This window comes from Sarcophilus harrisii, chromosome 1, assembly GCF_902635505.1.
Source record: "Sarcophilus harrisii chromosome 1, mSarHar1.11, whole genome shotgun sequence".
In the NCBI taxonomy this organism is placed as follows: domain Eukaryota; kingdom Metazoa; phylum Chordata; class Mammalia; order Dasyuromorphia; family Dasyuridae; genus Sarcophilus; species Sarcophilus harrisii.
In genome coordinates, this window is record NC_045426.1 from 74,692,932 (window position 1) to 74,715,201 (window position 22,270).

Genomic DNA, 22,270 nt, shown 5'->3' on the forward strand with positions numbered 1-22,270 from the left:
GGAAGGAAGAAAGTGTTTGCAAACCTTAAAGTACTACATTAATGTGTTACTTTATCAACAAGCCTACTGTGTACCAGCACATCTGTGCTAGGTAGGTACTGGGGAATTCAGTGATAAATATGAAATAATCCTAACCACTCTGGTCTTGGGTTTCCTCTATAACAAAGCTTCTTAAACTATAGATCAATCATGATCTCATATAAGGTCTTGAAGCTGAATGTGAAGATCATGAAATTATGATTATCAGTAAATGTTTGTTTTGGATATCTATTTTAAATACCTGTATATCAGGGGTCACATAAAAAATTCTCAGATAAAAAGGGGTTGTGAGTGGAAAAAATTAAAGAAGCCCTAAATTATAAAATTAAAAATGAAGAAAACAAAACACCCATGCTCTGCCCTCAAATCTCAAATACTCAAGTCTAATAATCTGTTAGAAATACTATATAAACCATAAAAACTTTTTAAAATGGATTTTTGTTTTAAAATTCATTCAAGAAACTTCATTGACTAACTATATAAAGGACTAATGGTCATCTCTTTTCTTACACAAATACAAACTCCTGAAGTTCTTCAGGGTGGATGCTATTTGAACCAGGAGAAGAGAAATGATTCGCTATTGCAAGTTCCTTTTAAGAAGAGAGGAGGGGGCATAGGAAGGGGGAAGCTTTTGCTTCCTAAACAGAACAAGGGGGTGGGGATTTTCTCATCTATACCTGATTTCCTCATCTCACTTCATGTTGAATGCAGGAACTGTTGTCCCCATGGAAGGAGGTTTTTGGAAACAGACTTGGAGATTACTAATCCAAGTAATGCTTTTTTGGATCCTTTTGGCAGCTTCCATTCCTGGGAACAACTCAAATGATGACTCAGAGGATGGTAAGTTTGTAACTTTATAAAGGCTAAATGGATTTATTCTTATTTTATTTCCTAAAGATAGCCTTTAAACTTTAACAAGTCTCAAACTCTTTGCCCTGAACTAAATTTAAGTCCTGTGGGCAATACAAAATATTTTATCTTATTTTAGTGAATTTACTGTCAAGAAAAGTTTCTACTTTGCAAATTGTTATTCAAAATACAAGAATAATGCAACAACTGAACAACTGTTCAATAATATTGTTTGGGGAAAATTGAAAAACACTACATTTTTGTGAATATAGAAAAATGCTAGAGCTATATGGCATCTTAATAATTATCATTTTATCGCTGAAGAAATTGAAATCCAAAGGAGCTAAATTACTTGCCCTAAGATACACATTGAGCTAGGGGGAAAATCAGGATTAGAATCTAAGTCTTTTTATTTTCAAGTTCAGGTTTGTTGGTGTTTTTTAAATGTAAATTATGAATTTAATAATCATTAACTGTTCTGAAATGATTTTATTCTTGAAACTCAGGTACTTTTATTTTATATTTAAAAAGTTATAGTCTATTCTAACTCTTTATACAATTTTATTTGATTTCATATTTACCTTTACTTATTTACATACATTCTTTGCATTTACCACTTTATAGCAACTATAGGCTCTTTATCATGAATATACATCGTTTACTCATCCATAGTCTAATTATTAGAATAGAGGTTTCCTTTTTTTTTTTTTTTTTTGGCTCCTTCAAATAAAGTAGCTATTAATAGTTGTGCATTGCTAGGTCCTTTCGCCCTTTTTTATCCCTTTTTGCCTTTTCATATTTAGAACAAAAACCTGGCAATGCAGCGATCAACTTTGTAATGCAATGTTCTTTTCTCTATTCTCCTTATTGATTGGAAAAAACTACAGGGGAGGTGTTTGAGTGGCTAGAATGCATCTTTTTTCCCTATATTTTTCACTGTTCATAATTATAATAAAGGAAAACCAACACAATACTGGAAATAGAAGACTTTTGAAATATCCATTTTGGCTTTTTTTCCCCCTTGCTTCCTTTCTCCACATAGATGTATTTTAGACCATGACTTTGGAAGAAAATTTTAAGACAATGATAATCTTGAACTCTTCTTGTAATAAAATATAAGTTGTATTCATTAAAAGCCATTGTGAAGTCAAGAGTATGAGGGGCACAGAAAAAAAAATTCTAAATGAAAAATAATTTTTTTTAAAGTTTGGGTTTAATGATTTTTACTGAGTTTACTGTGATAGCAGCAATTACAAAAAAAAAAAAATAGAGTTACAAAAAACTGTAACATTTGAGTTGGAAAGAAATAAAACACTGGAACTTTGCTCCATTAGGTAGGTATATTTATGGTATACCTCCCAGTTTCAGAAAATTCAAGAAAATGTCTTGTATGACAAATATAAAGAATTCGCAGAAACAGAGAAAAAATGTGTATGAATTGAGAGTAACATGAGTAGAATCAGAACAATACATACAATCACTACAGGCAATGAGAATAAAAAGACATAAGAAGCTGAGTTCTGAGCAGCTGAAAAACCAGTGAGCTCAAATCAGGATCTAGAAATGGAAATGATGATGATGACAATTCGTTTATGTAAGAGACAAACGTTCTTCTTTCTGCTTAGTTCAGCGATGCATTTTCAGGAATATATATATATATATATATTTAATAGTCCTATATTATTGTTGCATAATTATTATAGGGAGTTGCTTTCCTTTGTTAAGGAAGCCCTGCTCTACAAATGCAACACATTGTGTATATTCAAATTATTATTGTTGTTGGGGGGGGGGGGTCAGGAACCAGCAATATTGTTAACTTGTGAATTGTTCCAAAAGCAGTTTGTGCATGTCCAGACTCATAACTTGTTATCTGTTTTCAGACATTGTTAGCGCTCACTTTTCCTTCCCCATCCCTCCTTGAGTGAAGTTTCCCTGGGAATTCCGTGACAGTAAGATTTGTGCCAGTATTGGGGGGAAATTTTATCTGCATACTCCTTTAAGACTAGTTAAAATTAAAATGCATCTTTTTGAAGAGAATTTATTAGAGTTGATAATTTGTTATCAATGAGTGACTGACTTGAGAAGGTGAGTACCTTGAAGGAGATAAGAAAAATTCATCACTTTTTTGGGTTCTCTCCTGTGTTGTGATTCTTCTCCGAATATGGATTCTTCTCCTTCCTATCTGATTTAAGAGGCTGTTTCTAAAGGTACTGTTTTTAATACTTAGGTAGGGCTAGAATTCAGAGTAATTTATAATAATGAGCAACTTGATCTCTTCTGGTTACTTATCTGTGGCTGTGATTTAGCACTTATCTGTTAGCAAAAATTTTAGGACTGACTTTGTTTTCTGTGAAAGCTGGAGTTGTTTTTTCTAAGATGTAGAATGAAAGTATTTGACCTGCTTAGCTCCAGGATATCACAGGTGTTAAAATGTGCCTAGAATTTTGCTTTTTGATTTCCATGGTAACTGAGTCTATAAAATGAGTTTAAATTATGCTATTTTGCTTTATGCGAGGCTTCGTAATTAGTATATATGGCATGTTAATTTGGTTAGATTAATTATTTAGATGTCTTCCTTCTTCCCTGTCTTCTCTCTCCTTATGAATTCTAGATCACACCTGCTATCTTCCTTCTCTTTAAACAGCTGATTGGTTTAAACTGGCTGATTGGTTTGTAATGCAAAAATAAAAGGAAATAATATAAAGGTGTTGTTTATACTAACATGGCTGGGCAAATAAACAGCTGCATGAACTGACTCGTTGCATAGATAACCAAACTTCAAATAGAAGAACTAATTGTAAGGTCAAAATGCCTCACTGAATCAATTTACTTGTAAATAACAGATCCTTCCTTCTAGAAGTTGCATTCTGGAAATAAAGCACTTTGTTTTTCCTTATGACCACTTGTTATAATCAAATTAAGTAAACATTCGTTAAACACCTACTATATGTTACATCTATTATGTGAAAAGAAAGTGCCCTACAGTAATGTCCTGTAGAATGTAATTATTTTGCTGACAGGGATTTTTTCATTTTGTTTTCTTTTTCCCCAAAATCTAGCACAATGTCTTACCCATAGGAGAAATGTAGTAAGTACTCTTTCAGTTTAATTCAATATTAGTTGTTGGTATTTACTTTACCATGAAATAGTTATAACTTAGAAAGCTTGAGACCCAACTAAGATATTCCAAAATTTGGATCAAAACATCTGAGTTTGCTCCTTAGCTCTATCACTTTCTAATTATATGACTACTTGTATTCCTCTCCCATGACACTCCACTTATCAACTCAGGGAAAGTCACTGGCTATTTCATAAATAGAAAATTTCTCCTGTTTTATCTGTCAAGTATCAGTTAAAATCCAATTTCTACAAGAAATCTTTTCTAGTCCCCCCTTAATGCCAGTTGCTTGTTTCTATTGATTACTTTTAATTTATCCTCTATATACTTTTGTTTATCCATCATTGTTTGCATATGGTTTCCACAATTAGATCCTGAATTTCTAGAAAGAAGGAACTATCTTTTTTTTCCCTTTCATTGAATCCCTAGTGCTTAGCATGGAGCCAGGCCCACTATAGACACTTAATATATATGTCTTGATTTGACCATGGGCAATTCATATATCCACATTAACTTGAACTTTAATTTCTTTGCCTATAATACAAAAGTGTTTGGAATATATGTTCCCTGGATTCCTTTCATCTCTGAAATTTAAAAAAGATTCTGTGATATAAAGAGATGATCCTCCAAAACTTTATATTGAAAGTGAAGCCAACTTAGTTTGGAAACTGATTCTTTGACTTCTCTTTTGGGTGTGTCCTTAGTTTAACATAGCCACTGGGCAGGAAAAGTTAGACAACTAATCATGAATACTGTACGTATGCCTTCTAGTAGATCATGGAATAAAATGAACTGAAAAATATGGCTAGTAATATGGTTATTAGTAGGACAGACTTCTTAAAGTGTTTTCCTATTCATATTATTCTACTTAGGAAAAAATCTTTATATAGTAGCTTAGATTTGGAATCAGGAGACTAATATTTAATCCTACCCCTGTCATTTATGTAATCTTGGGTAAATAATTTCACTTCTTTATGCCTCAGTTTTTCTTTTGTAAAGTGACAATAATAGTTCTACTATCTACATGACAAGATACTTGTAAGACGTGTTAAATATGGACTGTTATTATTGCTGCTTCAAGGAGTCAAGAAAGGAGGGAGAGAGGAAAAAAAAACCTCCTTTGGTACTTTATCATTTTGAAGTTATGCATATAATTATAGTTTTAACTGGGAATATATTTAAACTGAACAGAATTTACTTATGATAGATTGTCAGCTTTGGATGTAATGTGTCATTTAACAGGAGACCCTCAACTCTTTCTTATCTATTGGTCTCTAAAAATTTTAATTTTGTTATGGTTATATTTTCCTACTCCACACTCCTAGAACTGCGTTTGGTCTTTATATAAAAGTTGGATAGAGCATTTTAAAATGTCTCAAGTGAAGTTTGAAAATAGTGCATTTCCTCAATTCCTAGCTTTTGTTCCATTTCAGATCTCTCTCTTTGCCACCCACAGGTGTTAAACTAGATCAAAGATATTTTACAGCTAAGCTCAGAAGACTAGTCAACAGATGAACGCAGTTTTTAAAAAGAAAGAAATCTGTTTTGACACCAGCTTGTCAGGTCAAACTTGCAAATAAGAATAAACACATCCCTTGGTTTTCAACTAATTGTTTATTCACCTGCTTCTTTGTAGCTACAACAAGTAGTAAAACAAAAATCAGTTAAAATAATATTTTTAACTACAAGTTTCAGGTACACAATAGGTAACTATAGCTAAAAGTATACTTAGATAAATTATCAAAGGCCTACCTCTATCTCCTGTAAACCGCACAAGTATAAATTATTCGGAATCAGTAAGACCTGAGTATAAACTCCACCTTAGATATCTATTAGCTGAGTGATCCTGGGGAAGTAATTAGCATTTTTGTGCATCAAGTTCGGTATCAGTAAAGTAAGAGGATTGGGTCAACTTGATGATTTCTAAGATCTATTCCAGCTCTAAATTTGTGGTATTATGATCCACATAGAAGAGGAATTATACCTATTCCTTTTCACTCTAAGAGAAAAAGCTAGGAGGAGTTGGTAGAAGTTATAGGAAAACATTTTGATTCAGTACAAGAAAGACTGTTCTAATTATTAGTCTAATTATTAGTGCAATGAGGTACTTTGCTAATGTATTGAACCCTTTGAGTAAAGGTGTTTCAACAATGACTCTGTGACTTCTTATTGACTGATTGGCTCATAGAAAGCTTTAAGGTTTGCAAAGCACTTTACATATATTATTGTATTTGAAGTTCATAATCACAGTGGCTAACATTTATGTGCACCTTACTATATGCCAGGTTCTGGGCAGAGCAGTTTACAGTGATGTCATTTAGTCCTCACAACAACCCTGGAAGGCAAGTGTTTTTTTTTTTTTTAAATCCCGGCTTTACAATTGGGGAAGCTGAGGTACAGAGAGTTTAAGTGTCTTGTCCAGGATCAAACAGTTATTAAATGTTTGAAGCAGGATTCAAACTAAAGTCTCCCTGACTCTAACTACCATATTCTATTTATTCCAACATCTTTGTACTATGATGCCTTTGTATTAGTGTACCTATTGTGTAATAGAGAAGCAGGATGACATGAGAAGTACAGCTCCAAGAGGCTTCTTCAAATCAGTTTTTTTTTTTTTTTTTGAGATTTTTGAAATCAGTTATATTCATGCATTGAGAGGAAAGTGTACTATGGAACTACCAAGATCCCTTAGAATTCTGAGATTCTGTGATTTCATGATCTGTCATATACTCAATAAGTTTTCTTTTCTTCCTTCTCTTTCTTTTTCTCCCTCCCTTCCTCACTCCCTTATTTCCTTTCTTCCTTCCTTCCTTCCTTCAACTGAGAGAGTCCTTAGAGATTTATTTAATTAAGCCTGCAGATTTTACATATGAGGAAACTGAAGTGCAGAGAAATTGAGATTTTCCCAAAGTCACACAACTAGTAGAACAAGGATTTAAGGAAAATATTTATAAAATATACCCTAAGCTGACAATGAGACTTCATATTAAGTTATGCTTCATATGCCGACCTCAACAGTATGCATAATAATGTTGTTAAAAGCTATAGTTTGTCATTCCCAGACTTCCTTCAGATTCAATTTTAAATCAATACATTAGCTATATCACAGAATGAACCTTTTCACAAGTCTTCCATGACAATAGCATTTTTCAGTTAGAGAAAGACTTATATGTTTAATTTAAACGATGTGCTTAGAAGAAAAAAAAAGTCAAAGTATTAGGAAGTATCAGAAAATAAAGAAAAAAATTTTGGAGCTATATCTCTTGTGTCATGCTGCCTATTATATAAAAGATATACAGACAGGTAACAGAGCATGAAACTAGCAAGATGATGCAATAAATTGAATATGGGACTTAAAGATCCAAGATTGAATCCTACTTCAGACACTTAATAGCTGTGCGATCCTGGACAAGACACTGAATCTCTTTGTACCTCAGTTTCCCAACTGTAAAATGGGGATAAAAATAGCACTTACCTTTCAGATTTGTTGTGGGAACCTAATGAGATCATTGTAAACTGCTTAGCTTAGTGCCTGGCACATAGTAAGTACTATATATTTGTTAGCTATTATTATTATGACTATGAAGATCAAATACAAAAATGTATAAAGTATCTTGCACACCTTCATGCATTATATCAGTAAATATTTGTTACTATTATATCACTAAATATTTATTAAATGCCTACCAAGTGCTAGTTTATAAATGTGCTTAACTTTATAAATGCTAGTTATCATCATCACTATCACTGTTTAAAAGCAATTATACCTGGAGAGCCAACCTTCTGGTCAAAACCAATTTCATCTGTGACATATACTACCTCTAACCCTGGACAAGTCTTCTGCTCTCTCTGCCTCTAGGCAACTCATTAAAATTCAAAGTTGCAGAATAGTTGGAAATCTACATTGAGATTTCCTATGGCACTAAAATAAAATACCAGGACCAAATATTTTTTGAATAAAGATACAATTCTCATTATAAGAGCAAAATATGGAAAATGTTCAAGTGTTCATTTGAAATTATGTGAACACATTTCCTTTGCTCTACTTCAGGAATATGCTGGTTCCTTGGCTGCAATAATTCTTAGGCCCTCAAATAAGTAAAAGCAGAATACCTTACTGCAAGTGATTTTGAAAGAGACAGTTTTGATTATTCCAAATTTTGTGCTCCAGACTTCAGTATTTCAAACATTTGAATTCCATCATTGTGGCTTCTCCTTCTATTAATGGAGAACTCGGTCTTTACAGCTTAGGAGATAATTTTCAGCTACTGCCCAGATGTGAGTTCTGCTTCCAATGATGCAGACCCCTTTTCAAAATGATGTTTTAAAATGTTATATATCAATTTTAAGTAGTGCAAGATGCATAGGATTACAAAGGAAATCAATAATTTTGAAATAACAAATTATCAAAAAATTTTAAACAAATTCACAGATTTCTTGGTGATTGGATTAAGAGCTCTGTTTTAGATTTCTTGACATTCAGTTATCCTGAAAAATATACTAGTCTTCAGTTAACCTCATGATGAAACAGTCCATGAACTTTTCCATTTTACTTAAAACAGAAAGAGAATGCTTTTAAAATGAATTTTCAGAGACTAGTGATCCCTAGACAGTTTATTGGCTATTCATTTTTCCTTGGGCCACCATCTATCTATGATTGACATTGAAAGACTAACTACTGAAGTTATATAATTAAATAATTAGCAGATGTTCTGACCATTTACATAAAGTTATTTTGAGTCATCTACCTTTGCCAATTTTCTTGGTTTTTAAAAGCTCTGCTGTATAATTTCGTATGCGCCACTCAACATATTTTTGGAGTTAAGACATTTTGGTAGATAGAATCTGAAAACAAATTCATCTTTACAGTAGATCTTCACAAATATTGAAATATTTAATTCTACTCAACAAGCATTTATTAAATGCATACTATGTATGAGGCCTGATGGAATGGAAAATACCAATTAAACAGAACCTGCCCTCAAGAAATTTATGTTCTTCTTGAGAAAAGCAATTTATATATGGATAAATAAATCTCAAAAGTACTCATAATAATTTGGGGGAGGGCATTAATAAGGAGGGAAAGCAGAGGGCTTGTGGGAGTAGGCATTTCAACTGAACCCTGAAGGGAGATAGGAATTCCCATTCTCTGTAGGAGATCTCTAACCCTGCCTTCCAATTTATTATAAAATGACTGCAAATAAGATTCTGACAACTTATATTGAGATGGAGAATTTCCATTTATGGAACTAGAAAGAGACAATAATATAATGTCTTTTAGTAATATAATTAATTTTTAAAAACCCCACAAAATGATAATTGCACATCAATACTTCTCAAATTCTGAATTTCTCTGTAAATCTGTTTATATCTCTTTATTGGAGATGGTTTCTATATTGAGAGTGCATCTGAACTGTGCTAAATCTGGTCTAACCCACTTCAGAGCACATAAATATCCATGGATATTCTTTCAGAGATTATTGTTCCTTAGAAAGAATATAATATTTATTTTGTTATAGTAAATGGAAAAACAGTCATAAAAGTCTTTGTTTCCCCAAAACTTTTTCAATGGATAATTAGGTGAAAGTAATAAAAATTTTCGTTTCTTACATTTTTTTCCACCATTGCTTTTAAATCTAGAAACTTTATTCTTGCCAAATAAATTATGGTATATGAATGTTATGAATATTATTCTGTAAGAAACAACCAACAGGATGATTTCCAAGAGGCTTGGAGAGACTTACATGAACTGATTCTCAGTGAAATGAGCAGAACCAGGAGATCATTATACATTGCAACAAGAAGACTATACGGTGATCAATTCTAATGGATGTGGCTCTCTTCAAGAATGAGATGATTCAAACCAGTTTCAATTGGTGTGATGAAGAGAGACATGTACACTCAGAGAGAGGTCTGTGGGAACTGAGTGTGGATTACAACATAGCATTTTTAAGCTTTTGATGTTTGCTTGAATTTTGTTTTCCTTTTCCAGTTTTTTTTTTCTTTTTAGTTCCGATTTTTCTTGTGCATCAAGATAACTGTATAAATATGTATACATATGTTAGACTAAATATATATTTTAACACATTTAACATGTATTGGACTTCCTGCTATCTAGGGGAGGGGAAGGGAAGAAATAGGGGAAAATTTGGAACAGAAAGTTTTGCAAGGGTTAATGTTGAAAAATTACCCATGCATATGTTTGGTAAATAAAAAAGATTTAATAAAAATTTTTAAAAATTTAAAAAACTTTACTCTTAATTCTTTAATTCTTAATTCTTTATTCCTTAGATATTCTTTGCAGCCCTATTACATTAAGTGAAGAAATAGGGTAGAAGTGTAGTCCATACCTGTGATTTTATTGGCATAAGGAACTATTTGATTGGAAATTCTCTCAATTGATATAAATGATGGCAATGCCTTAGAAAATTGTTATATTGCAGCAAGTCCATATGTTGTTTCTGCATTTATAATGTCTAGCACTGTGTCTGCTACATAGTACATAGTACTGACACATAGTAGACTTGTTGGTTGATTAACAGATTAAGTGGCTTGCTCATCCATTGTCATATAGTTAATGTGTCAGAAGAAGAATTTGAACAAGTTTTGCATCAGCCACCTATCAAATACTCTCTGTATTGCTTTAAATAGGACTTTTAAATGTAGATCTTAAGTTCTTATCTTAAAACAAATATAAAAATCTAGACATTTCTTACTAATTATCTCTTTTTAAGCAACTACTTATTTATATCATTTAAACTACTTAGATATCTAATTTCTTGTTAGTTTAAGGCTCTGTCAGAGCACTCACAAAGCCAAAATGTTTCCTTTTTCATTCACTTGACACATGTTCTTTCAATTAAAGACATTAAATTTATGGGGCTTTCAATATCCATCTTTGAGATCTAGACACAGTCTTTAAATATGCATGTTCTTGTCACAATTATACACCCACATTTGTGCTGGCCATCTCCCACACTAAAAATGAACTCCCACCTTTCATCTCTGACTCTTAGAATCCTTTATTTCCTTCAGAATGCTGCTTCAAGTAGCACTATTTATGGAATCTTTTCCTTATTCTGACCCCCTCCCCCATCCCCAATTACTAGTGACTTCCTCAATTTCACCTTGCTTTGATTTTATATATGCTTATTTCTATAAACACTATTTTCCCCTATCCCCTAATAGAATGTAAGCTGCTGGAATGCAGGGATTATTTCATTATTGTTTTTGTATTTCCAGTACAATTTCTGTAAATATTGTAATAGTTGTTTAATAAATGCTTGTTTGTTGATTGACAGCTAAATGCAGAAAGTTATCTATTTTAAAAGTCCTACTTAATGCAACTTGGTTCAAAGAGTATTTATAGAAAGCATATTCCTTTTGTAGAATAAGTTCTATATTCCCATAAACAGTACTGGGAAAAAAAGCCTTAGAGATAAAATTCAATCTCTTCTTTTTAGAGATAAAATACACCAACAGGCCAACAGAAATAAAATGACTTCATTTTAGTAGTAACAGAGGTAGGATTTATTTTATTTTAATTTTTAAAAAAGCCTCTTTTTTTCAAAGTATGTGCAAAGATAGTTTTCAACATTCACCCTTGCAAAGCTTTGTATTCCAAATTTTTCTCCCTCCCACCCCACTCCTCTCCCCTAGACAACAAGTAATCCAATATGTGTTAAACATGTACAATTCTCCTATACATATTTCTACATTTGTCATGCTGCACAAAAATCAGATCAAAAGGGATAAAAATGAGAAAGAAAGAAAAAAGCAAGCAAACAACAACAAAAAAGGTGAAAATACTATGTTGTGATCCACATTCAGTTCCCATAGTCCTCCCTCTGGATGCAGATAGCTCTCTCTATCACAAGTCTATTGGAATTGGCCTGAATCACCTCATTGTTGAAAAGAGCCATGTCCATCAGAGTTGATCATCACTCTTGTTGCTGTGTATAATGTTCTCTTAGTTCTACTCATTTCACTTAGCATCAGTTTATATAAGTCTCTCCAGGCCTTTCTAAAATCACTCCAGAGCTAGGATTCTAATCTAGGACTTTTCATACTAAAACCTATGCTTTTTCTACTTTTAAGTCTTCTCGCAGGGGTCCTCAAACTTTTTAAATAGGGGGCCAGTTCACTGCCCCTCAGACTGTTGGAGGGCTGGACTATAGTAAAAACAAAAACTTTGTTTTGTGGGCCTTTAAAGAAAGAAACTTCATAACCCTGGGTGAGGGGGATAATTGTCCTTAGCTGCTGCATCTGGCCCGCAGGCCGTAGTTTGAGGACCCCTGCAGTAGACTTGAAGATTGCAGTTATCTACTGGAAGGCAGCACAGAATAGTGAATAGAAAATTAGCCTAGTCAGATTTGGGTACAAGTTTTGTCTTTGACAATTTTCTGGCTATGTTGACTGTAGTAGATCATTTAAATTTTCATTTCATTAGACAACTTGCCAAGACTCCAAATTACAAGGATGGGCTGACTTGCATTTGATGGAAAGAATTTCCTTACCACCAATGGTGTAGCATTGAATTCACTAGTCTAATTTAAAAACAAATCTATTTAACAAACATTTACTAAAAACCTACAGTGTGCAAAGCAAATATTAACTAAGAATAGATTTTTATCTTATTCTCCATAGCTACCAATTCTAACACTATTCCTGGCCTTGGGAATGTAGCCATGTCCCCCATTTTCCTGTGGTCACAATTTCTAGTGCTTCCTCTGTCTTTAAATTGAGACTCTGGTTTCTATTTCCCCTGTAACCAAGATGGGAGAGGACTCCTTATGATCTTGAGAACATCACAACTTCTCTAGGCTAAAGCTGTTTAAAATTATAAATTTAAAATTAAAATTAATTTATGATGATAATTATGATTACAGCGTATTCTAAAGTTTGTCCTCTAGGGACAGTTGGGTAGCATTGTGGACAGAGTGCTAAGCCTGGAGTCAGGAAGACTCATTTTCCAGAGTTCAAATATGTCCTGAGGAGATATTTACTGGCTATGTGATCTTAGGCAAGTCACTTAACCCTCTTTATCTCAGTTTCCTCATCTATAAAATGAGCTGGAGAAGGAAATGACAAAGTACTCCAGTATTTTTGCCAGGAAAACCCCCAAATAACATGACTGAAATGATGAAACAGGGATTTGTTAAAACCTTTACATATCTTTGCTTCATTTTACAGAGTGGATAAGGAGATGGGAAGGGAATTAGTTTTAGCTTCCTTCCCTGAGTTGCCTATCATTAGCAGTTTAGCTCAAGACAATGCCTAAGATTTTTCTTCATAGCTGACTCAGATGACCAGAAAATAATGTTAGTAGCTTAACTCTTTAGTTTCTTGAGCTAATAAATTTATTGGTAGTCTCAATACTTTTAAAAGAAAAATTATCTTAACTTGTGGGAGTTTCATAGCCTGGGTTCCATGAGACTGGAAAGTGAATCTTACTAAGCATGAAATTTTCACGACTCAGGTAGATAACCTAAAAAAAAAAAAAAAGTAAATAACCTTACTAAAAAGAAAATTCATTTATTAGTGTACTAAGGAAGATCCTTTGGATTGAGAGCAATATTAGTTTCTTAGGGTAAAGCTTGAGTTTTTATAATTTAATAGGCCAACTTGTAGTACATAGTCAATAGCATTTCAAGGCAGAATGGAAACCCTTCCTACCATTACTTCTTTATATGTTTTATTTATTCTAGATTTATAGTCCACCTTCAGTCTAACTTCAGCCTTCTGTGTGATCTTTTTTTTTCTAGAAAAAAATGCTTTTTCATTCTTTATATAATGGAGTTCAGCTAAATAATAGTTTTGTTCCTTTGGGTCCCCAAATCCCACAATTCTTCTATAAACTATAATGTGAAAGGTTTAGATTAGGCATGAGAAACAACTCTTCCAGTGAGAGAAATGCTAATCTCTAACATGAGTAATAAAGAAAAAAATGTAAAAAACGTCTTCCCTGGGGATATTTTCAAATGGAGTAAACAACCATCTGATGAATTAAGTGCAGAGGAAAAAGCTGGATGATTTCTCAAGGATACTTCATAGCTCTTAAGTTTGATTTATCAATTGGATTTCTGTGATTTGGTCCTCGGAGTCCATCTTGTTTCCCACTTGTGAATTATTAGCCACTTCACAAAATTATCATGGTACTGGACACAATGACCTCTTTATTTTCCTATTAAACAAAGTTCTAAGTTTACTGAACTAAATTGGCTTTTCTAGCATTTGTCCGAAGAGCTGTCCTGGTCTGCCATCTGGTGGTAGTATGTTGGTAATCACATCACTTTCCATGTTTGAAAATAACTAGGATAAAGACCTTAATCCAAGTAGCAAGATTTTAGAGCTGCTTCAGTAACTGTTGAATCCAGCCTGTCCCCACAAAAGAATTCTCTCTACAACAGGCCTGATAAGTGATCATTCAACTGATATTTGAAAATAGCCATTGGAATCCATTGTTTTCATTCTGTTTCTGGACAACTCTAAATCGTTAAAAATTTTTTTCTTTACATCAAACCTAAATGTGTGTTTTTGCAGCTTCAATTCATGACTCCCAATTATATTTTCTGGGACTTAGGAGAATGAGCTTAATAACCTTGTACTTGACAGCCCTTCATGTACTTGAAGAATCACCACTTTCTTCTCCCTGAATTCTTTTCTTTAAGATACATATCTCTCCTCCATCAAATGAATCTCATGCGGAGTTGTCACAAGTCACCTTGCTGGCTGCCATTTTCTGGACAATTTCTAACTAATCAATGTTCTTTCTATGGTATGGAAACTTTATTCAAAAGAGTCATCCATTAATTTTTCTCTAGAAAATCAATATGGTAGTACCCCAGAGCTAAGTGCATTTTTAAAATATAAAAGTAAAGGGGGGAAGGAAAAGAATAAGCAATATTTAATAATTTTATACTGGTTTTAAATTGATCATTAAGCAAACAAGCAAGAAAAAAGCAAAAAATAAAAGCTCCATTTTCTCAAATTAAGAATTTCTTAGTCTGTAGCATTTTTCTTTATAGAGACCATCTACATACCAAAAGACACAGGTTGGTATAGCTTACATTTTTATTAGCAATTTAAGGTTTATAAAGTGCTTTTTTCCACAATAACCTTGTTTAGGATGTCATCTAAATGTTATTCCCATCATTTTACAAAGGAGGAAACCAAGACTCAGATTAAGTGATACATCAGTAAATGCAACAAACTGCTAGATTTAGAGTTAGGAGATTTTGTTGTAGTTTGATTGACACTTGTTATGTAATAATGTATAAATCTTTCAGGGTCTCAGATTCCCCATTTTCAAAATGGCAGTAATAATACTTGGATTATTTACCTCAGAGAGATGTTGTGTAAAAAAAACAAAAAAAAACAAAAAAAAACAAAACTTGTGAATTTTATGGTGCTATGTAAATGTGAGTTGTTTGTTGTACCTTTTTTTTTTTTTTTTTAAGTCAGGTTTGATTCTATGTGATCCTATTTGGTGATTCCTTGGCAAAAATACTAGAGTGGCTTGCCATTTGCTTCTCTAGATCATTTTATAGGTAAGGAAACTGAGACAAACAGGGGTTAAGTGACTTGTCCAGGATCGCATAGCTAGCCAGTGGTAGAATAGAGATTTGAACCCAAACCTTCTGACTTTTAGTTTAGTGCTTTTTGCCAAAAGAGGTAGTGTGGGACTCTCTGTGTGTGTGTTGGGAAGGGTAGTGGGAGAGGGAAGAAATGCCTCTACTTTGTTTCTTCCCTCACTCTCATTTTCTATCCACTCTCAGACATCCTAAGATTGCCTATTTATTTTATCAGGATGATTCAGGGAATATCATATCTTACATGCTATCCTCAGAGTGCTCACTGTCAGCATGCAGACTAGAAAAGCAAAAACAAAAGATAATCAGAGACTAGATTAGGGTCATTTTTAACCTTTTTCATATTGCTATAGGTAAACACATTATCGCTATTTCCATCAATGCCCTTTTGGAACAAACCTGTCTGTAGGGTTAGTTTTCAGTGGTACATTAATTTCTAGGGTTAGTGTCTGCTGGTCCAACTAATGTCTGAAAGCATTTCATGTTTCCAACAAAAAGGGCTGGGTAGAAGTAAACTTGTTAAAAAGCTATAATCCCGTGCCTCAACACCAAGTCTTAGGTAACAATAAGTTATTAAAGAAGACTTGTTTAAGGCTGAGTTTCATGTGTCACACTCCTGACCTAACCTGGAAGAATGTTATTTTAAGAGTATCATCATCATCATCATCAGGATTAGACCTGTGATTTCAATGTTATAGGGAATTTCTATAAAAGAAATTCTTTTTCTCAATGCAAATTGGTATCTGTTTTGCACCTTATAGTCCAAGCAAGTTGCCTAAGAAGTTGAATGACAGGACTTGTTACAAGATCGTCTCTGGTTCACTACATCATGCTGTATATTAAGGGGTAGATTAGATTTTAACATGTTTTCTCAAAGATAGTAGTTAGCTTTATTTAAATATTCATATACTTGAAGGATATGTGATTTATATTGGTTTGGTAACTAAAGATCTGGAAAATAAAGTTCATTCTACTAGAATTCTTGTCACTCAGTTTTTCTATCTGGCTTTTAACTCATATGTGTTGTCTCTCTTTAGAGGACATGAGCTCCTTGACAGCAGAATTTAGCACAATGCTTTGCAAATAAGCAAATGCTTAATAATACTTTAAAATTAATTCTTTACTTCCACCAGACAGATTACAACTACTCTCACTAGTTGATGATCATTGGGAGTTTAGCATATTATACAGTTTCATCATCTTGCTGGTGATGAGGCTAATGTCAGATGGCAGATGTAACATCCATCTTCAGGCTCATATTTGAAATCTTCCTAGTATGGTAGAACCCACCAGAGTTTATACTCCACTGGTATTGTCTTCATGAGACCAAGGTTACTTCTACAACTTAATGAAACATTAGAACTAGGCTTCAGTGGTTCCATTTATAATCATCTGAGGATGATTTTATATACAAAAATAGCATATACACATGCATATATATATATATATATATATATATATATAGAGGATTGTACATTATAATCACTGAGGAATCAAATGTACAACTTCTCAGGCCAGTCCTATGTAAATTGTAAAGTAAGATTTTGGTACTCGGATTTTTCCTGGAAAAGTATCATCAGTTTGATTCTAGAGGTCACATTTTTTTGAAAGCTTTTTATTTTCAAAACATATGCACGGATAATTTTTTAACATTGACCCTTGTATAATCTTGCATTCAAAAATTTCCCCTCCTTTTCTCTACCCCCCTACCAATGGCAAGCAATCCAATATATGTAAGCATATTTTTACAATTATCTTACTGCATAAGAAAAATCAGATCAAAAAAGAAAGAAAATGAGTAAGAAAACAAAATGCAAGTGAACAACAACAAAAAAGAGTGAAAATATTATGTTGTGATCTACTCTCAGTTCCCACAGTACTCTCTCTGGGTGTAGATGGCTCTCTTCATCACAAAATCATTGGAACTGGTCTAAATCATCTCATTCTTGGAAAGAGTCACATCCATCAGAATTGATCATCATATAATCTTCTTGTTGCTTTATATAATAATTAGAGGTTATAATTAAAGGTTACATTTTAAGAAGGACATGGAAAGCTAGAAAAGATGCAAAAGAAGTTGATCTGTATGATGAAAGGACTTGGAAATGTAAAGAAACCAGATATATTTAAATCAAAGAAGAAAAGATTTAGGGAGGACCTATTAGCTATCTTTAAGTTTTAGAAAAGTTATCACATAAAAAAGGGTTTAGACCTGTTTTGATTGATCTTAGATGCTATGATTCACTGAGATAGAAATTGATCTGGAGAAAAAAAAAACACTCCAGTATCTTTAACAGGAAAATCCCAAATGGACTCATGATGAGTTGGACACAACAGAAATGACTGAACAAGTACTCTAGAGAAGGGTGACTAGTCTTGGAAAGTTGTTTGAACTTCCATAGAAGATTAATGACATCATGAGAGTAGTATCTTGACTTTTATTTGAATTGGATTTAAGTGGGGCAGAGTTGCTCTGTCAATAGCCTCACTCTATCCTATAGAGTCATCCAATGGCAAGACAAAAGTCAAGAGGATTGGTGATGGCTCAGGATGCATTGAATGACCTTGGATTTTTTTTTTTTTTTAAATAATAGCTTTTTATTGACAAAACATATGCATGGGTAATTTTTCAACATTGACCTTTGCAAAAACTTCTGTTCCAACTTTTCCCCTCCTTCCTTCCATCCCTCCATCCCTCCCCTAGAAGGCAAGTAGTTCCCCACATGTTAAATACATTAAAATATATGTTAAATACATATATGTATATATTGTACAGTTATTTATTTATACAGTTATCTTGCTGCACAAGAAAAATCGGATTTAGAAAAAAGGTAAATGAAGAAAAACAAAATTGCAAGTAGACCATAACAGAAAGAGTAGAAATGCTATGCTGTGGTCCATACTCATTTCCCAGTGTTCTTTTGCTGGGCGTAGCTGGTTATGTCCATCATTGATCAATTGAAACCGAGTTAGATCTTCTCTTTGTCAAAGAAATCCACTTCCATCAGAATACATCCTCATACAGTATCGTTGTTGAAGTTTATAATGATCTCCTGGTTCTGCTCATTTCACTTAGCATTAGTTCATGAAAGTCTCTCCATGACTCTCTGTATTCATCCTGCTGGTCATTTCTTACAGAACAGTAATATTCCATAACATTCATGTACCCCAATTTATTCAGCCATTCTCCAATTGATGGACAGTTTCTAACCACTACGAAAAGGGCTGCCACAAACATTCTAGTACATATGGGTCCCTTTCCCTTCTTTAATATCTCTTGATCTTGGATTTTTTAACTTAAGATCTTAACTTAAGAGTTTAATTTGTTTAAGGCAGAACCCATTCAATGACTAAGGGCAAGGTAAAAATTAAAATGCCTTAATTTACATCACAAAAATATCAATCTGATAGGAGAAAATCCTTGAAGTTTATGGCCAGAACAGAAAACACTTTCTGTTTAAGTTATCAAAGCCTAAGCAGGGGACCTCAAACTACAGCCTTCGGGCCAGATAAGGCAGCTGAGGACAATTATCCTCTCACCCAGGGCTATGAAGTTTCTTTATTTAAAGGCCCACAAAACAAAGGTTTTGTTTTTACTATAGTCTGGCCCTCCAACAGTCTGAGGGACAGTGAACTGGCCCCCTATTTAAAAAGTTTGAGGACCCCTTGGAAGTCATAGAGGCTTGGGTTGGGGGTTATTGTTGGCCATCCAATGAAAGAATGATTTGGGTTTAAAGGCAAAGTCAAGTAGCTCCATTTGAAATACTATGAGTCTTTTTAAAGTTTTTTTTTTCAGAGTTATAATTTAAGAAATCATAAATGAAAATTTTACAGGACAAAAAAGTAAATTACCCTGGATTTTTTGAAAAAAAAAAAAAAGTTAGAAATTTAAAAAGCCCCAAACTTATATCCCAAAGAGATCTTAAAGAAGGGAAAGGGACCCGCATGTGCAAAAATGTTTGTGGCAGCCCTTTTTGTAGTGGCAAGAAACTGGAAAGTGAGTGGATGCCCATCAGCTGGAGAATGGCTGAATAAGTTATGGTATATGAATGTTATGGAATATTATTATTCTGTAAGAAACGACCAGGGGGATGACTTCAGAGGCCTGGAGAGACTTACATGAAACTAAGTGAAATGAGCAGGCCCAGGAGATGATCATACTTGGCAACAAGAAGACTATACTATGATCAATTCTGATGAATGTGCATCTCTTCAACAATGAAATGATTCAAACCATTTCCAATTGTTCAGTGATGAAGAGAGCCATATATACCCAGAGAGAGGACCATGGAAACTGAGTGTGGAGTACAACATAGCATTTTCTCTCCTTTTGTTGTTGTTTGCTTGCATTTTATTTTCTTTCTCTCTTTTTTTCCCCCACTAGTTTGATTTGATTTTTTTTTGTGTAGTATGATAATTATATAAATATGTATGCATATATTGGATTTAACATATATTTCTACCATGTTTAACATATATTAGACTACTTGCCATCTAGGGGAGGGTATGGGGGAAGGAAGAGTAAATTGGAACACAAGATTTTGCAAGGGCTAAAATTAAAGAATTGTCCACACATATGTTTTGAAAAATAAAAAAGCTTTAATTTTTAAAAAAGCCCCAAAATATGTTATAAAATATAAGTGATTAAACATTATATTCCCATGGAGAACATCCATATATAAGGATATGATACCCCAAGTAGAGACAAGGGCACAAATGGAGAGAGAAGTGGTAAGGGAAGATGAAGAAGAGGAAGAGGAAGAAAGGCAATGATGACATAGAGGGAAAAGAAAAAGGAGGGGGGAAAGAGGAAGAACAATATACCCAAATTCTGCTTGAACTGGCAAGTTGGATCCAGTGGCAGAATGTAAGAAATCATAAGACTCATTTGAAAGAATGGGTTATTTAGCCTGAAAAAGACTTAGGGGACTAGTGATAGTTATTTCCTTGTATTAGAAAGGTTATCAAGTAGAAGAGGGTTTTAATTTGTTTTTCTTGGCCTAGAGAGCATAACTACAGGGAATTTGCCAAAAAAGTAGATTTAATCAATATAATCTTGATTTAAAGAAAATTTCCTAGCCATTAAATCTATTGAAAAGTTGAATGGTGCTCCTTGATAGGTAATGGCTTTCCTTTCCCTTGAGTTTTTTGAATGTTCTTTGAACAAGATAATTACTTGTTAGTTGTAAAAGGATTTTTGATCAGATAGGGCAATAAATGATGGTTGAAGCTTCCTCTAGCTCTGAACTTCTGTGATACATTGTTTTGTATGAAATGCACATCATATTGAAAATAACTTGGATATCAATGAATAACAAACCAAAAGAATTATCTTACTCATCTTCCTGCCTTTAGAAAATCTAAATATATCTACATTGCCACAGACAAATTGGGTTGATATTCCCAAAACAGGCTGGGCAAAGCCCTTTGATACAAGGCTCTCATATATGTAGAAGTAAAAGTATTATTCAATTGATGATCTCTTCTTTGACATACCTTCCAAAAAGATAAAAGGTTCAGGTTAACTCACTAGCTACAGGGCAAATGCCCAGTAATCTCTCCAACAATATGATCTGGGCCTCAGATAGCTCTCTGATAAATACGAATTTATCCTGGTTTTAAAGACACCTGTAGAAATAGATTCTTCAGGGATTAAAAAGGATATTATTATTATTAAAGGTTTTTACAGATTATTAATATTTACAGAAAGATAAAACTGCATGTTTACTATTCTTTTCTTACCTATAAATTAAATTTTTCCCTAAGTCCCATTATAAAGTCAGATTTTTATTTTTTTAACTTATTAATCTCTTTTCCACAATGTGCTTTGCTATTCTCATTCTCCTGACATATTATTTTACATATTTATATGATACACCATTACTTTTGTCACAAGGAATATTTATACCTATTTTATGCTTATCTCTTCTTCCTTTTTCTTTCCCTCCAGGTATCTTCCCTCAACAACTCATTCTAGTGTTTAGCAACAGCCACCTGTCAGAAAGGTCTTTCTTTTCCCAGATTTAAATTTACCTTATAATCAAGAGATACTGTTTTTTGTTTCCTAGACCTTTGATGCCTTTTCATAGCTCTTCCAAGAATGTAAACAACTCTTTAAAAGTTGCAGATGTTAAATTATTTGTGAGATCTATTTGTTTTTTTTTTCTTTTCTTTTTTTCTTTTTTTTTATTTAATAGCCTTTTATTTACAAGATATATACATGGGTAACTTTACAGCATTAACAATTGCCAAACCTCTTGTTCCAATTTTTCACCTCTTACCCCCCCACCCTCCCCTAGATGGCAGGATGACCAGTAGATGTTAAATATATTAAAATATAAATTAGATACACAATAAGTATACATGACCAAAACGTTATTTTGCTGTACACAAAGAATCAGACTCTGAAATATTGTACAATTAGCTTGTGAAGGAAATCAAAAATGCAGGTGTGCATAAATATAGGGAGTGGGAATTCAATGTAATGGTTTTTAGTCATCTCCCAGAGTTCTTTTTCTGGGCATAGCTAGTTCAGTTCATTACTGCTCCATTAGAAATGATTTGGTTGATCTCGTTGCTGAGGATGGCCTGGTCCATCAGAACTGGTCATCATATAGTATTGTTGTTGAAGTATATAATGATCTGTGAGATCTATTTGTATATTATGGGAAAT

The 22,270-nt window shown here is 33.3% G+C and overlaps 1 protein-coding gene across 1 annotated transcript in view; it reads left to right on the forward strand.

Moving 5' to 3' along the window:
• Positions 1–719: 719 nt before the first annotated feature.
• PKD1L1 (polycystin 1 like 1, transient receptor potential channel interacting) overlaps positions 720–22,270 on the forward strand; it is a 155,130-nt gene continuing 133,579 nt past the window's right edge. Inside the window, 4 exon segments of the mRNA XM_031965559.1 lie at positions 720–879; positions 8,058–8,178; positions 15,781–15,842; positions 15,845–15,919. Of these exon segments, the coding sequence (XP_031821419.1) occupies positions 738–879; positions 8,058–8,178; positions 15,781–15,842; positions 15,845–15,919 (400 nt within the window). The 5' untranslated portion in view covers positions 720–737.